Here is a 19,740-nt window from a genome sequence, read left to right as displayed (position 1 = left end):
GGCCTGCTAGATTTTCGCACTTTCAATATTGGCCCTCTATAGTAGCATTGCCCATTCCTGCTCTATAGGATAAAACTAATACAATTAATATAAAATAACCTATAAAGACTATAAATATTTATATATAATTACATATTATTTTCATTTCATAGCATAGCATCCACGAAAGCTGGAAGGAAACAGTAATAATTAGTGGCGTAAATATACAATTTATCAAAACCGGCAAAGCCTATATAAAAAATAATACTTAGGTAGTATTCTGAAAGGCCTTTTTTTGCTGCCTATAACTGACAGAAAGACTATATCAACATTAGAGTCCAAATGCAGCAGTATTGCCTGCATCCCCCTATATTTACACCACTGATTATATACTCTATTCAGAATAAGAACAAGCCTAAATAGCTAACTTCTGCGCATGTGCGTGGCTTTGTTTCAAAGCACTGGATTCTAGCGTCGACTCGGCAAGAGAAGAGTCTGACCGTCGCGGACGAAAACTTGTCGCCGTCGAGGTAAATTCTTATTTTGAATATAATATAGACTAGCTAGATATACGTTTACTGTGTTGTTAGGATTATATAAGGACGTTTTTGTCTTTATTGAAAAGAATACAACAATCCTGTGTGACTGTGCCTACCATAATACATTATTATGACAAATGGGTAAAACTGTGTACCCTTATATTCACTGTACCTGTGGTATGCAACGCCTTCTGTGTCCTGCAAGACCAGCTCCTATTAGCGAATTTTGAATACATCCAAAATGGTGTTGAGTCTATTAGATTCCATCTCCAATACTTTCTGTTGTAGTTTCCATTTTTTGGATTTTTCTAATTGTCCCTGAACATTGATCGTCGTCGTTTCACTCGTTGTCGTTGTTGATCCCATTGTTTGAATTCTGCTAATCGCCAGTCTTTGGTTGTCCTTTTCGTTTTTCCTGCGGCTAAATATAATATTAATAAATAGGTATGATTTAGGAATATAATACATAAATATAGGTAGTTAATATAAAAACAAAAAGTGGACTGCATGTGCGTTTACGCCAGGAGTGGGAGGCGGTGGGACGAATGTACCAGCTGAGATTTTTTTGTGCTGCTATATTTTATCTATAAATAATAACAATTATAATAATCGTGAATATGATTACGACAATTAATTAAGAATCATTTGGCTGCCATGTAACGACAAAAAACAATTATAGTAAATATATCTACGTTGCACGTTGGTTAAAATCTCGAAATTGGATAACTTTAATACCTGCCAAAAACAAAAAACTGACAAATCGCTCTGCTGTGAGTGTCAAATGTACCTCGTCACATTGAGTTGGTTACTGTAATAATGTATACCTAATATACTCGTATATGGATATGATAGAGTTAGGGTATCTATATGTTAGTGCACAATTTGTTGTTCTCTTTCTCTTTCTCTAACCCACGCGCAACATAATATATGCATTTTCGTAGGCCTCGTAGGTTACCTACATTGTATAGGTACTAGGTATATGAATTATGGTACAAATCACTTACCTATAGCTTTTAAACCTCATTAGTCATAAATAAACAGACGATATTCAGCTGGTAGTGTCGTGTACTCGCGTGTATTATAATAATGTATGTTTTATACGTCGTGGTCTCGTGGATATTGTTACACTGTTAAATAATTCGATTCCCGACAGTTTCGGCCTTTCGGGTCTTGTAAGTTTTAAATATTATAAATTATAATTATTCTGACTCTTAACTAAATTAACTGTTTAACGTGCGTTTTTCCTTCAACAATTATTATAAAGCGTTTTCTCATGTTCGGTGAATTATCCAAATTACAAAAAAGACCATCCACCAACTTCTATAGTTCAAGGGCCACGGTTGTACCAATGAATGAAAAGTATTTTTTAATTTTTTATTATAACATTATTACAATATCCCAGGTGGCAAGATGACATTTTATTTATGATAAAAAAACAATATTTTTTAGAAAATTGTAAAAATTGAGTTACATTTTAGATTTTGAGTGGAACGATGAATGTATTGATTTTAAAAAGATTTTTTTTTTTTTTTTACTTATTTTTATTTTTGTGTCTGTCATCACCATTTAGGACAGTAAAAGTGCTTGGATTTTTTTCAACAGTAACTTTTCTGTTAGGAAAGTGAATCTAGTTGTTACTTTGGGGGGTCAAAATATCAATAAAATTTTATTTGTTGGGTAAAAAAGCGTGAAAATTGAATATAAGGCTCCTGATATATCGTTCTAATAGCAGTTGAAAAATATTAAAAATACATAGGCACAATTTTTTTTTATAAGCATTTATAGTTCAAATTTTGACAACATTTATCAAATTATAATTTATTAATTATTTAGTAGTTAAAAATGTATAAAATGTTTAACTTTTATGGTTAAGGATTGAAAATTTAAAACAAGGCTCCACGTAAATAGGTTATATATAAATTACTTTATTCACAATAATATCATCAAATATACTTTATAATATCATAGGCTGACTGACCGTTTTCGCTCAGAATCGTTTTTCTTATACAATGATATTATATCATTGAATTCAAATTTAACACCATCTATTACAGTGACCCACTTGTAACCTACTGTACAGCAGAGCAACATCCACTTACCCACCTTTTTTTCATTAGGCCGCGACACTCAAGTTCGAAAAAAAGTAAAATCTTCCAAATTTTTTTTCTATCAACGTATAAAATTGCCATTTAAATAAGCTTATTATTAACTTTTACTAAAAGTAAAATTTGTATTAAAAAAAGCTATTTACAGGTATGCCGCCAACAGGTAAGTTTGAAATAAATGTTTGTAGGTGGGTTTTTCTTAATATTTTTTCTCAGCAATACATATTTATTTGAAGATAGTCGTCACTGAAATAATTGTTATGGTTTTATTTTTATATAATATTTAATTACATGATTTAAAGCTATTAATTAATATTCCGTTTTTGATATGTGTTCATTAGTTGACAGCTGTATCATTTATTCGTGTTTCATATTTTGACTGTACATACTTTTCTATAGTGTGTTACTTTTTAGGTAGGTTGCTTGTAAAATGACAATGAATTGCTTAGAAATTAAAATAATATAGTTTTTTTTTACAACCTGTAGGTAACGTATACTTAATTTATTTTCTATTTGAAAAGTAAAGTAATTTCATTACAATTTTATTTGAGTAACGTGTAAAGTAACTTTATTACATATATCTCTATAAGTAGCGATTCATATAACTTAGGTAATTACCTTTTTAAATTAATTTACCCAACATTGAAGGTTACCTAGTGCTCAAGTGCCAACATATTACAAAGAGATATAGTCAATACTTGCGTAGGTAATATAGTGGGACCTGACATAAGGTGTATACTATCTTTTTTTTAAATGTTTTTATCGTTGTTGTTCTACTATACCATCTCTCTCTCGATATTAATGGCCAATGGGTATTATAATATGGTACCTAAGTCGTATGCTATCTTTTTCTAGCAACGTTATCCCCTGGACGTCACTCTATCTGTTATCAGTCCATTTCTTTATAGGTCTATTATGTGACACATTGATTCCTCTCAGAACCGTTTTTCATATACTATATACAATATGGTACATCATTAGATTAACATACATTACAGTGATCACATTCGACACCTAAAGCAGTACGCCAGTACATCAGAGTTGTACCCACTTGCCCAACTTGTTCTTGTTATTTTTTCCGATTATTCGAGAAGTACCTACTTCAAATTACAAACTATATCCATTTTGCTGCAAGAAAGTTCCCCAAAAGTTAGTCCATTAGTTGAAGATCAGAGAAACTGTTATGCTAGAGAGAGTGTCTTCGGACACAAAATAAATCACATATCGTGTAAATTTAGCTTAGGATCTAAAAATGTATATTGCACTTTTATATTGAAGCTTGAAATGAGAATAAAATAATCATTATTTTGAAATTACCTATGTAATAATAACTTTTTTGTATATAAGTATATAGATAGGGTGCATGTAAACTCCGCCAGTGACAAAAATCAGGTAAAATTTAGTTCATGTAAACTCTGCCAGTGAAAAAACCCAAGTAACCTACACTATACAGATTATAATTAAACAAAAAATCATAATTGTATAATTGGCCACATGCAGGTCACCAATTACCAACGATAATAAAATCATATTATAATGGTGAGTCATTTTTTTGTTCCGACTTCCAACGTTCTTGTACAGCATAATATAATAATATAATGTCTCAATGAATTTATGCCAAGGAAAAGAAAAAATATCGAGATGGGTCATGGATGCACAGGTCAAGACGCGATACTTAGGTGTAAAATAGCGGTTTGAAAAAAAAGAAGCAGATTTTTGCTCGGTTATTTAATAAATATTTTCTATACAGTAAAATCGAGAAAATATATTACCTATAAAAGAATTCTGTCAATAATATAGGTAGTATTGTTTATTTTAATATAGGCTAGTAGGCTACGAGTAATTTAATCGGAATGCATAATATAATATAATTTATTAGAATATAAAAGTCACAGAGAATTAAATAATTATATTGATATACAATTGATGGATTTATAAATAAAATTATGAATACTATAAGGGTGAAGAATTTATTATCATTATGGTTACATTAACTTAGGTCAGGATGACCGTCCAAAAAATGTGTGCCATAATATAATATTATGATATATGTAGGCAACGATTAATAGCGGATTATGTATTGAAATTACGTCTGTTCTGATGGGGATGGACTAACTGTATCGTCTGTATCGCTTTTCTCTCTGTCCTCTTTGTCATCGTCGGTGTTCTCTCCGGACTCGTGGGACCCTTCGGTTTCTTCGGATTCGTAGGAATCGGGGTCCGGGAGCTCTCGGGGAATTTTCTCGTTGTCATTGTTAGACTGTTCAGAGTCCGGCACCTCGTTGGTCTGCTGAGAGTCCTGGACCTCGTTCGATTGTTCAGAACTTTGGACCTCATTCGACTGTTCAGAGTTCTGGACCTCGTTCGTCTGTTCAGAGTCCGGCACCTCGTTGGTCTGCTGAGAGTCCTGGACCTCGTTCGACTGTTCAGAACTTTGGACCTCGTTCGACTGTTTAGAGTCCTCGTGCACGTTCGAAGTATGCTGCCTTACAACTTCTTTTGAGTCTACAGGAGAACTGTTATTGTCGCTGTCCAACTCTTGCGTCAGCTGATCTTCTTTGTTGTCGAAGGTCCTGCGTAGTTGGTGCAATTTCTGTGACACCATGGGCTCATGCACCGATTGTTTCTGTACCACTTCGTTCGTGATCAACATGGAATCGTAAGTTTTGAGATCCACGACATTCTGCCTGTAAATTAAAAACGTCATAAATATAAAAGGTAGGTAGGCATTAACTTAAGTTAAAAAGTTCAAGTTAACTTAATTTTCTAATTAACTTGAGAAGTTATAACTATAGTTTAATTTGACTGTTGGAATAGTTTGGCTCTTTTCAGTTAATTTAAGAATAACCCTTATTGTAGTTAAGACTAAAAATGATTTTAAAATTTTTGTTTTAATGGATTTAACTATACAATTATTTAATTGTTCTAATAGATTCGTAAAATATGAAAATTATCATATATTATTTTTATCGTTATCGAAGTCTTGCCATTATTATTGAATCGTTTACACATTTATAATCATAAATCTAGCTGACACACTAAACCCTGAACATATTTTGTGATTTTGTTAAACAGCTTGTTATCATAGTTTTGAAAATTAATAACTGCTTAAAATCATATAATCGTACACACATTTAAATGGCATAGAGGCTGTGTCACAACAATCGTCATTAGTTCAATAATTGATTTATAGATAAGCCTCGGCATTATCTAAACTATTGGCTGACAATTTTCTACCTACTTATAATTCGACATTTTCTTTTTTATATAAACAACACAATAATACAGTAATACTAACAATATATTAATGTTTTTTAACAAACTATGTGATTATTATACAAAACGACTATGATAATATAATATATTATAATTTATTAAGAAACAACTAAATAAGACTGTATTATTTGACTATATACATTCGTTTCCACCAGAACAAAAACTTTCGGGGGACGGAGTGGCCGAGCGGACGGACTAAGGCGTCGGCTGAGACCGTACCTAATAATACATTTATAGGTAGTGTTTGAAGTATGAAATAATTAATTTTGAAAAACGTGAAACATTGAAATTTTTTTAACACAATGTTCGGTGTTCTAAATTCTAATGTAAAAATTCAGTAGGTATACAATCTACATGTATACTATTGTATACCTACTTGTATCATTTAAACATTGAAATATTTAAAAAATTTGAATACCATTTTAAATGTATAATACCAAAGGTTAGGTATACATTTAGGTACCATACAATTATGAAGGTGATTTATGACAGTTATATTTAAATAAAAAACTTATTTAAAAATAAAATAAAATTTATTAAAATACTGAAATATTTCATTTTTTTTAAATTAAAGGAAATTTTTAAACACTATTTATAGGTACATAAATAAATGTGAAAAAATATTCAAGACAGTTGATTCTACCTAATTCTAAGATTTTTAGCATAAGTTATATAATATTTGTATTCGTGTAAGTATTTATATACCCAATATGTGTATGAACGATATGGGGGTTAGCCATGACGAAATTAATTTGAAAAATCGTTGCTTATACGTAAAATTTGATTACTTTTTAAAATTATTGTTAGTGCGGGTGAACGGGTTTGGGGGTTATGGATTAAGTAAAATAGTTGGGTGCCACTGCAGGGTATTAACTAATAATGGTTCATTAAATTCCGCTTATATACACGGTCCCCTGCAAGTTATTTCTCACCAGGTTCGTGGGAAACGAAAAAAACTTCACTCACACGACGAGGTTTTTGTGTTTTCTGCAACCATGATTCTCTATGATTGGATTCTCTGTCGTAGCCAAAACGCCCGAAATTAATTTCAGTACTGGAGAGGCTCTTGCCACTGACGTGAGGCATACGATCGCAACGCACAATGCAAAGACCTATAAAGACGATAAAATAAAACGTACGGCATAGATATTAAAATATCCAAACGTTAAGGTACAGCTATAGATTATAGGCATGCGCAGACTTTGGTCGCATGGTATATGCGGTTGACAAAATGTGCTCCACAAAAGTTTAAATGCCCCTAAATTAATGCGCGAGCGATATTGCCTTTAAAACATTTAAGATGACCATTTTTATTATCACTGCTTCTATTATACCTAAAAAACAATTTTTCAAAATTTGACGTATTTATTGAAAAACATATTATGGGTAATAATTTCATAATATTTCTTGTCACATAGCCTATTAAGCCACGTGGACGTACCTACAAAATATGTCGTTATTTTTTCTTTCTAAAAAATGTTGTTTTGCGGCACTTTGTTCATAATATTATGCCCTCTAAACAAAATAGTCTATCCCCCAGCCCACAGAGTAAGCAAGCCCGTGCGCACGCCTATGGCCTATATAACCTATACATAGATTATTGGAATACAACTCACTTTGAACGAAGTCATTTTCATTTTGAAATCCCTTAAATCCAGCGATGGCAGTAAGATCTCTGCGGCAATTTTAGTAGTCGATTACAACACTGTACTACAATGCTACAATAATGCTGTTCGAACGAATCACAGTCGTCGTCTGATGAATACAGAATTCGGATCGTATGTCGGTCACATATCATAAACGTGCGCGCATGATTGCGTTAAATTAATTATAATACAATTATAGTGATATTATAGGTAGTGCAATTTAAAATTATTAACCAAATTATATATCTGTATTATACACTCGGTAATTAGGTGATTATTATAATTGAAACAGATATTGTATTGATTCTTAGAAAACTCGGGACATCACGTACGTTATACAAATAATACATAATACGAATTATTATTATTGTAGTCTTTGTGACATTTTCAATATTGTTTTAATTGTTCTTCATTAAATAATCGCCGTCGACTCAATGAGGAATATTAACCTTTTCCAACGTACCCGTGATTATACTCGGCTACATATTATTATGCCTTGTCAATAAGATCGGTGATAATATTATATTATAATTACATATTATGTTTATTATTTAAACTCTTCGTTTCAAACGTTTGGACATATCGGTTATATTATATTTTTTAATCGTTTCGTACTATAACTATACAATGGACACATATTTAACTCTCCATAGAGAAGCATTATTTTATTAGATCATATTACAATATCCAGTTTTGAACCCCGCGCTTCAGTCTTCACAACGGCACAGACCTCCCTCGCTTTTCTACGTTCCAACTCATAATTCTAATGCCGCAAAAAACTTACAAGTATGTCTAGAGCTATGTCCCGATGCCAGTTCCGTAGCCGCAGTGTGGGATGGGGGAATGGGTCCCTTGGGGCATTTTCAGGAAATTTTTATAATTTTTAGTGCATATATATATATATATATACATTATACGAGCTTTTAGTGTAAATTAGGAGATTAAAAATATTATATCGAGAAATATTGTTTTCATAATTGCTTTAATGAATGTTAAGTATTTTTCATCAATACAAAATGTCAATCGTTTAATATAATATGAAAGCGATAATGCCTTTGTCAATCTCCAGTGATTAACGGATTTTAAAATAACGATGAATATTAGTAAAACTAGATTTTTAGTATTACTAAAATTCTTATTCTTTGTTTAAATAGGTATCTAATTTTTTCCACATTTAAACTTAAAATATCTATAATAAAAACTATTTTTGGTTACATAGTATGAACCACTTATATGAGAAACGCGATTTTAAATCTTCGATCCTTAACTATAAAAATTGAACAGTTCATACATTTTAACTACAAAATCTAGCTGTATATTTCGTCACACGTTTTACTTATAAGTAGATATCGGTACATTTTATATGAACAATAATAATTTTAATGATATTAAACATGAAATTACAATTTTAACTTATGAATTAGCAGCCGAAATCATCGCATATTATGTATAATTATGTATGTTAGCCTTTTTGATTACGACGAATCGTTTTAAACGGGTGGGAATGATATTTTTTGCGTATTAAATGTTTATGTGCGCGAGCTTGCCGCTTGGTAATCTATCGCGTGCGTCTAATCTAATGTGATGACGTATTGCTAAATCAAATAGTATTGTTATTGTATGTTAATTTGTATGAACGTTCGTACGAAAAATGACCACAATATTAATTAAGTTGCATGTTACCAATCGTCAAAATTGAAATGTTAAAAAACTTGTTACAATTATTATTTCTAGACAATATTATTTTGTTTGTATAGGTACTTCAAAAATTTTACATTGCCGAAATCTATTTAATAAAATAAATTGTACAATTTTGAAGGAGACTGATAAAAAGGTGATTTATACCAAGCATGCTCATCTCATTTTGTCTTCAATAATGATGCAGTTATTTAAAATCTGATTAACTATTTATATATTCTAAAAATAAAAATTTGAACGAATTTCAGTGTTAATGAAAAAATGGGGATGAGCATGCGTTGTGATTTGTGAATCACCCTTTATAACGACTTTGCAATATTATACCATATAGTGAGTAAAAACAATTTTATTTAATATTAATATTAAAGGTTAGGTATTATATTTTACCTTTAGAATAACAAGTATTTTTTGGGTATCTAATTGTAATATAATATGTATTATTTTATAAGAACAATGATTTAAAAAGTGGACACGTCAAATTATGTATTTGATATTAATTAGTAATTATAATTTATATTGTTAATTATTATCGACTATTGTACAATTAATTGTATTTATAGATTGTTACGCAGTTGCGTTTTTCGACGAATAACAATTCCGATGAAATAATATTAAATAATCAGTGCCGCAAAAACCGCAGGGGCTGCCGGGATAATGCCCCTGTAAAGGGGCCACTATTAGTGTTGGTTCAGGGACCCCGCCACCATCTAGGTCACTGCTATAAGTTCTCATCATGTCCAAGTCAAATTATATAAAAGTTATTGAATATATTTATTTTTATATTTTAGTGTTATTAGTTATTATTTTATCAGAACGGAGCCCTCGGGATTGCATATTATAATATTTATAATAGCTTAATGCTATAATATTATAGATAACATTATTATATTGTTATGTATACGATTGGAACTCCCAAGGACGTCCGCAGGAATTTAACAGGGGGGAGTGGGGAAAAATATTTTCCTTTTTAATTTTTTTGTTTCATTATCCGATTAGTGATTAAGTATTGTTTGTGACATGTTTTCTTTCGTATAGGTATAGAGAATGTAAAAACTATATTTATGAATTATACATAAATAGGTAGTTAGTTAAAACTCTATCTTGCAGCATTAATTTTAATTAGTTATTTTTATGTAATAAAATGTTACAAATAACTGTAGATACCTACATGAAATTTACACCATATTTTTATTGTATCAATTAAATAGGCACAATTTTTATTTACAAGCATTTAAATTTCGAATTTTGACAAAATGTATAAAATTTAAAATTTAAAAATTATTTTGTAGTTAAAAATGTATAAAATGTTCAACTTTCATAGCTAAGGATTGGACATTTAAAACAAGGTTCCACGTAAATAGGTTATGTATAAATTACTTTATTCACAATAATATCAAATATACTTATTAATATCATCATAGGCTCACTGACCGTCTTCACTCAGAATCGTTTTTCGTTTGAACTTAAAATACTTATAAAAAAAATCATGCTTTTGGATCATTAATATTTATCATCTGCTATTATAACAACTTTTAAGAAACCTTGTATTCAGTTTTCAAGCTTTTTGACCCAACGAATAAAATGTTATTTACGTTTATAGAGTACAAAAGAGAGAGACACATTAGAGTTACACTAAAAAACAAAATCAAGTATTTCTAAGACTGGTTTCGCGTAAAAATCTCAGTTTCTCCTTGATTTTTAGGAACTATTTTTCCCCTCAAAGTACCAATTAGATTCACTTTCCTGCCAGAAAAGATGATATTGAAGAAAATTTAAGCATTTTTACTGTTCCAACAGGTGATAACAGACCACAGACACAAATAAAAAAAAAGCACATTGTAAAATGTTATACTACATCTAAAATGTTGTTGTTCTCATAAACAAAATAGTGTTCCTTTTTTTCGTATTAACTATTAAGAGTGTATTTTTATATTTATTTATTTCAACGGAATAATGGGTCCCACTGAACATGTTAGTTCATGGTCTACATGGCTACATTGTAGGTGTATAGGTACAATGGTACATACTACATTGGTACAACGGTAAAAGTACGAATACCGATGAAACCTAGGATTTAACCGTAAATTACTGCTGTAGTTCACAGGTTCCTATTGTGGGGATGGACATGGGTAGTTATTCAAACGCTATTGGATAATGCCCTTTATTGTGATTATAGGCGTGATATAGAATACCTGAAGATATTATATCATATATTAATTTAAAATCCAGTTTAAACCTTGGTAAAATAGTCGGCATCCGTAAAATGGATTTCAATAAAATAATGTATAATTTACGGGAGTTTCCAGAGTGCATCCCGAAATGACCATTTTTTAATGTTTCTAGTGCGTCCAGAATAAGGTATCATCCGAGTGCGTCCCAAGAAAAAAAGGTCATATTTTTTACATAGCCCGAATGCGTTCCAGTTCATTTAGAATTGCACCCCTGGGTGCACCACGAAGAGGTGAACTGGCTTAAATCCCAAAAATATTATTTTTATTATTATTATTTTTTTTTTATTATTATTATTATTATTATTATTATTTTTATTATTATATATTTTTATTATTATTATTAATTTATTTTAGCTTACACCGTTAAGTTTAGGTGAGCGTACAATTTATTTAAAAAAATTGTTGTTATTATTATATCTAAATAGGCTAGTGTTTAAATGCCATTCTTTTGACAAAATTCAATCTTGATATTTTATTATTTTTAAATTGATTTATATTGTCTTCGATGTACCTACGTAATTTTCTTGCATAAATTAAATTTAAAGCATTCAGTTTTTAATATATTAAAACATTTTGCATATGATTCGCATTCTTTATTATTAAGTAAAAAATACACAAAAGGTATGTAATGACCATTACTTAAACCGCGTATTGTAAATAATTGTAAAACAAATTTAGTACAATACTTAAAAGTACTGTCTACATATTATAATATAGTCTTAACCAGGGCCTTGCACCCGAATCATTTATTCGGGTTTCGGGTTTCGGGTGCTGGATTATTTGGGTGTTCAAACACCCGAATAAAAAATTTAAACAAACATTTGGGTTTTCAAAACCGTTATTATTCGGGTTAATATTGGTTAATATGGGTGCTGAGAAATCTGGATAAAACAGAACTTTTGATGACCCCCCCCCCAAAAAAAAAAAAAAAATAGAAAGTGTTCATGTTTATGTTATTTATAATAAAATATAAATGTTTTACCCAAATTCGCAACGTTTGTTTTTAATTAAACTAGGTTAATTAATGTAGGTACAGTTACCTTTTTCTATGAACTATAAGAAATAAGACAATGGGAAACTAATTATTTAACTACCTATTCGTTTTATTATAGGCATTAGAGTCTACGTAACTCATTTTTTTTACTATATAACATGTCTAAAATCTAAATAGGTACTGGACTTAAATAACATACTAGCATATTTAAAAAAAAATTGTACTTATTAAAAATATTCAGAAAAATTTTATTTGATAGGTAAGCAAACAAAAAACAGTCATCAAAAATCAAAATGTTTTCAAGGCTTTCTGTGGTCAAAAAATAGTTAACTTGCTAGAGCCTAATCCCATTTAAAAGTAAATACAAAAACATAATGAATAGGTATATTTTGCAAAATCAACAGTTGTTACAACAGATTGATATTTTAATTTTGCATAATGTTACGTACCTATATAACAGAATAGGTATTGATTATTTTGTGATGACTTAAAAATTAAAAAAATATATAGGTACATACTTACAAATTGTACTATGAAATAATAATAAAATTGAAAATTGAGTAGGTACGTAGTGAGAGGCGCGTCGTAGACTCGTAGACCGAATGTGATACAAATTACAAATGTACAATTTCCCACATGCCAAGTCGATGGATATAATAAATAATAAAATATTAAAATTTTAAAATAGATGGCCATAGGGGAGCTGACTGTTGAGCCATAGACAAATAAAATAAAATATAAATTATGATTTCGTGATTATCGAAAAACTGGTAAATAATAAATATAGCCGCGTATTACGATATTCGAGTTACTAAATTAGATGTTATAGGACATGGGTAATTCTGCTTTGGAAGTTCGTCGCAAATAATGAAATAACACAAGTTATTATTAGTTATTAGTGTTTGGTATTTTGGTCATGGCTGTCAATACTTTCAGTTTCGTTGAGACCACGTCTATTTTATATTGCTATTGGCTATATTTGGATTTATTTTACTAATAAAGTAATTAAGTAATAAATTATATCATATAATAGGTATAAGAAATAATTAAATACTTAATATTTTAATCAGAATCAATCTAATTAAAAACGGTACGCACTCGGGATATCCCCTAATTTACAATCATAATGCATAAAATAGAATCATGCATGCAGGCTTTGCAGAGAGTTCAATTGACTATAAGTAATATTTATTTAGATCCGATACCTTTAAAACAGTATAATAGTCTAATGTATACGAATAGCTAATCTATTTTATTATTATACACTTACACACGATTTCTCTGTAAATTGTGGTATTATATTGTAAACAGGATAGATACCTAAGATTTTTAAAGATGAAAACGGAAACTGTTATGAGACATTCGGTACGCGCGGTTGAGTACAAAATTCAAAACGATTTTTAAATAATATTTAACGATGGCGGGCGACATGAGAGTATAGTAGTGTACTAGTGTAATACATCAGTATGCAGAGGAAGGAAAGTTAATATCGAAAAAAAAACAAAATTGAAAAATCAATTTCTAGTGCCAGACATTGTTGATGTAGACGAGACCGTCACCGAAGATGTGGTTGTCGTCGACGACATAGTAGTCGGCGTCGATGTTGACGTGACGGTCGTCGAATTTGTCATATTTGTTCTCGTTGATGTCCTTGCATTCGTAGTCATGGTCTAGATCGTGGATTTGGTCACCTGCAGGGGCGGGTTTAAGGGGGTGGCGAAGGGGGCTATAAAATAGTTAGCTAAGTCCCCCCTTGGGACTAAGCTAACTATTTTACAAAGCCAAGTATTATGATATATTGATATATCAATAATCATTATAAAATATCGTCAATCGTCATTGATGAATATGATTATTTATGGATATTTGAATATTTAGGCTTCAAGCTATTTTTGGACTGTTTTACGTTCGACGACTAACGTCTGACATGACGTGTAATATTATTATGAAAATATATATGGCTCCACGTGGAGCCCAGTTTAATAATGTTAGTAATAATTATATATATAATATATATCTATGTATATGTATTACTTATAAAGAATTTGTTATCTTCCTTTATTACGAGAATCGAGCAAATGGTACAAAAATAGCCCGAATTTCAAACGACAGTCTGCAGAAGTGCAGAATTAATAATGTAATATATTATCTATTTTATGTATATTTTTTTTATAAATAAATAGCTAATTTTTGTTGTTAATTATAATATGTGTATATCTATATTTTTTAAATGGTTTCAGATAAATATTGATACCTGCAATGTAACTATTTAAAATTTGTCACTATTGTGGAAAAAAAGATGATTTACTTATGAGGGACTCAAAAACATAATCTGTAATTTTAAATTTTATATAGATTTAAAAAAACAACCAACTAAATTCTTGAACCTCTATTAGCCCCCCCCCCCCTTGGTGAGTGATAAAACCCGCCCCTGGTCACCTGGTCATCCTTTGTCGGTTCGGAAGGAGTTTCGGTGGCGTTACTCATAGTATTTTCTTCAGGCGTGCCAGCAAACAAATCATTTTTTATTAAATTCAAAGACCCAACGTTCGGCACATCTGTTAAACTAACAAAACCTAATATTATATAGGTAGGTAATGTTATAGGTATAGGGACGACACAAAGTGGTCTAAATTAAAATATAAAATCTATGGAGCCCCTATTATGCATGTATAGTATCTATACTTACAATTATTTCAAAAACTTTTATCGATTTTTAAAATCCTTTTTTCATAATTGTAAGATTTAATCAAAAATTTAAATAGTTTCTGACATTTAATAACAATTTTTATCGGTATGATCTTTTAAGTTTTTAGTGACGAAAACATACATTTTTAATACTCCAAAGCGGAATATTATTTGGGGTATTTCGATGGATAAAAATCATATTTTGGACGAGTATTTAACTAGTAAATAGTAATAGGTAACTAATAAGAGTAATAAGTATTTGAAGTTAAATTAAGCATAGTAATGGATCAACATTTTGTGGGGTACTCTTGCGGTCATGTGCCACTCAACTCCGCCCGTATAAGCAAGCACCTTGGTACCAATAACTCATAAACTACTCATCCAAAAAATATCCTTCTTTGAAATAAAGAATTAAAAATGTATGTTCAAATTAAAAAAGGTACAAACAACTTAAAAACTTAAAATTATAATGATAAAAAAAGTAAACATTTTTTTTCTTTTTTTTTTTTTTTCCTTTTTGAACCGACGACGCCGCAGGAATTGCTTTCGCATTACTTCCGCGGCGCCCAAACATTTTTTTCCTAAAACGTTCTACTGTAACGATTTAATATAATGTAAAAAATAATTCACAATTTTCGAAAAAAATAAATTATTTTTGATAAAATTAAAATAATAAAATAATCATTAATCACCCATTATACTCTATATATCTATATTTATATAATATTATATATAGATTGTTATGTAGGTACTTATTGTTTAGAACTTTAAAAAGTTTTATACATTATTTAAAACGGTTTAAAATCCAAATTAATATCGTGATAAAAACTCTTTGTTTGTTCTCTCATCAAATGGAAATAATATCACATTATCATATTATTTGTTTGTTCATGCTGGCAATTAACAACATTAACAACATTTTTAAATTTATTGAGTTATGTTTATATTTATTTGGCATTTGAATTTGACAGAAATCATTCTAACAAGAATAAATAACTATGTAATACTGTTTTAAATGTAATCTATTGGTTAAATATATGAAATCTAAAAACATAAAATATGTTTTTTACCCAAACAGTTATTTTCGTTAAAGACGGATTAAAACTGTTACGTTTTTAAAATGAAAATAATAAAAATACATCCACCCAGGCCATAGTACATATTAATAATAATATTATTGTAACATGATAAAATTGTGTAACACGGGGTAATGTATAGACAATTTTGATACATAACTGTATCGAAGATCGTTTCAAAAATTAATTGCATAATAATTATAATATGATGTAGGTAATTCAAGGAGCACCACTCCGAAAGTGTCCATTTCGTTTAAAGTGTTTTAAACACGACCATGTTATTATTATTTTAATTTGAAATATTTGTGAACTCTCGTTAGTGAAATTTTTACATAAAATGTAAGCCTCGTAAAATAGATATTAGAGTGTCTAATTTCATATTCATATCCATAATATTATGTTTATTATTTTATTAAGTAATATGATTTTTTGAATAATTTAAAAATATCTGTTCATAACATTAAAATGTATTTAAAAGTTTGCATTGGACGCAGTGGTCGTGAGTAAGCGCGCTAAATGTATCATGTTAATATTAACGCTACAGCACGCTACTCCAGTAGTAGCGATTAACGTAGTGTCGCTACAATTTATACACTTAATGTAGCGATATACTTTAGTTATACCTGTTACACCCCCCCCCCCCCCCCCCCACTCGGCAATATTTGATTTTCAGTCGGCAAAATGGAATTCATCTTCACCTGAATCAAACCAATTTTTTTAAGACAAGGAAAGGAAAATTAAATAAATTGTTTAAATGTTAATATTGTTTTAACTCAAGAATTTTCGTAATGGGTTATGGAGCGGATTCGCAAAAGTAATTCGAGACTGCGAGAATCGGCAGTCGGCACAAGATAAAAACTTAATTTACGGCTCATAACAAAACACGCATACTTAAAACGATATACCTAATAATATTATATCATGCGTATAATATACAGTAGAAAATCTATAAACCGTCTATTTCTTTCATCCGTCATCGCATATCTTTGAGCAATACGGGTATACTTATTATAGTATAATAATATGATCTAATAGCATGTGGCGACGGTTGAGGCAGGAGATTATAATATTATATTATAATGCGTTATCGAGTGAAGGCACCTATAAATTTTTTTTGGAATAACCAAAATACGCGACAATCGCGTTTCAAAGAAACACTCAACAGACGAAGATTACCGATTATCTTGTATCGTATATAATGTGTGTGTAAGTGTGTTTGATGTCCGTACAACTGTAGTTGCAACAGTCTGTTGTACACCTTATTCGGTATTTTAATAATTGTGCTTACTTCGCAAGTTATTTTCCGGTACAAGGCTTAGAAAGTACCACGAGTTGTAAATTGTAATTTTTTATTTAAAACCTACCCTGTTTATTTCAAGGCTTAAAATATCTTATATCTACATAATATGGTTTTTCAATTGTATAATATACGAAATATAGATTAATTAATATAGATATAAAAAAAGGTGGGTAAGTGGATGTCGCTCTGCTGTACAGTAGGTTACAAGTGGGTCACTATAATGGATGGTGTTAAATTTGAATTCAATGATATAATATCATTGTATAAGAAAAACGATTCTGGGCGAAAACGGTCAGTCAGCCTAATATTACCAAGTATATTTGATGATATTATTGTGAATAAAGTAATTTATATATTTATATAACCTATTTACGTGGAGCCTTGTTTTAAATTTTCAATCCTTAGCCATAAAAGTTAAACATTTTATACATTTTTAAGTACAAAATAATTAATAAATTATAAATTTGATAAATGTTGTCAAAATTTGAACTTTAAATGCTTATAAAAAAAAATTGTGCCTATGTATTTTTAATATTTTTCAACTGCTATTGGAACGATATATTAGGAGCCTTATATTAAATTTTCACCCTTTTTTACCCAACAAATAAAATTTTATTGATATTTATAGAAAAAAAAACTAAAAAAATTGAAAACTGACAATGTCCATAAACAGCTCAAAAAGAGTCAAAATATTTGTGTATGTGTAACGAGAAGTAGTAATTTAACTATGTGTACCGAGGATATGAAAATCGTAGCCTATATTATAAGGTGTATGTATACTGTATAGACAAATAGGATCTCTACCCTTAGGCATTTATAATTTAAATAAAATAAAAATAGTATTAATCTATCAACATTAATTATTTGTAAAAGTGGTTCGTTTAAAAAATACTAGAACCAATTTTGAGTACATCTATTTTATATTTTTGAACAACCATTGTTAAGGACAATTAACCGAAGTATAAACATTTTATTAACTGAGAAACAATACATTCAAATTTTAAATTAAGTGCATAAACATTTTCAAAAAAAATTAACCACTAAATAATTTACAGTAATATAGGTGGTTCTCATTTGGAAAACAGAAGTTTATATCGCCACAGCCCACAGGACACTCCTTAAGTAGGCAGTAAAATATTAATTTTATTTAAAAATTCCAAAAAACCATTATTTGAGTATAAATCCATTACTAATGGAAAAAATGGGGATGAGCATGCTTGGTGAATCACCATGTATAACATTTTAAACTTACTTTTACAACATTACAACAATATAAAGTCAATATTATTTTATAGAATATACAATTTATAGGTAAGTACATCATTTCCACTCACCTTTAATGTTACACAATCAAAAAACCCTGAATGTATTTTAAAACTTTTCTGAAATTTCGAGAAGGGCAAAGCCTTAAATGGCCATATTATTATTTAAGCCACAATGAAATATGTCTTTAGTTCGTACAATTATTAACAGTTGAATAATTTTGTCAAAATAAACCCGACTCTGTTTTTATTAGTTTAATATTTTAGATATTTTGTGCTAAAATATTTATGAATATATTGTTCACTGATTGATTATGTATTTGAAGTATTGTGTTCGGGAATCTGCGGTATAAATTATACAATTCTAAGTTCATTTGTATATACGCTGATGTTCAAATAAACACAAATTGGGTATAAGTCAATGGGTAAAAGAAAACCATACAAATAAATATAATTGGTGTGTCTGGCCATTGAGATAAAAACATTAGTCTATGTACATAGGTCAATGTGAAAATGGTTGTCAACATTTAAGTTTTTAATTAATAAATACTTATATTATTGAACAAATGTACAGTGTAACTAGTAGTTACAAAAGTGTAAGAATCTCTATCTTTATATATTCAGAAATCGACCAGCTCTAATAACACATTCGTTGTTATGATAGTTGTAAAATATTATAAATAATGCAATGAATTATGCTTGAAGCTGTACAACGTATAAATATGCTGGGCAATTTTCATCATCGATTGGAAATATTTCAAATCATTAAATTAATATAATTTAAGTACATTAGTATAGTAAACTACAAAAGAATAATTGTAATTTTTTGCCTCCCAGAAATTAAAATCCAAAATTTCAAAATAAAAAAATTTAAATTGAGTTATCGAAACTCGACTGTAATTTAATATATAATCTTACGTGGAAATTTATATCAATAAATCCAAAA

At 29.5% G+C, this 19,740-nt stretch overlaps 1 protein-coding gene across 1 annotated transcript; it reads right to left on the bottom strand.

Moving 5' to 3' along the window:
• Window positions 1–4,477: 4,477 nt before the first annotated feature.
• LOC132941859 (transcription initiation factor TFIID subunit 11-like) lies at window positions 4,478–7,673 on the bottom strand. Its single transcript, XM_061010074.1, has 3 exons — window positions 7,516–7,673; window positions 6,866–7,011; window positions 4,478–5,310 (listed from the first exon to the last, which is right to left on the bottom strand). The coding sequence occupies exons 1-3, from the start codon at window positions 7,534–7,536 to the stop codon at window positions 4,710–4,712; spliced, it is 768 nt and encodes a 255-aa protein (XP_060866057.1). The 5' UTR covers window positions 7,537–7,673; the 3' UTR covers window positions 4,478–4,709.
• Window positions 7,674–19,740: the final 12,067 nt, after the last annotated feature.

This window comes from Metopolophium dirhodum, chromosome 3 (genome assembly GCF_019925205.1).
Source record: "Metopolophium dirhodum isolate CAU chromosome 3, ASM1992520v1, whole genome shotgun sequence".
Taxonomy (NCBI): Eukaryota; Metazoa; Arthropoda; class Insecta; order Hemiptera; family Aphididae; genus Metopolophium; species Metopolophium dirhodum.
This window is presented reverse-complemented; position numbering and strand designations above follow the sequence as displayed.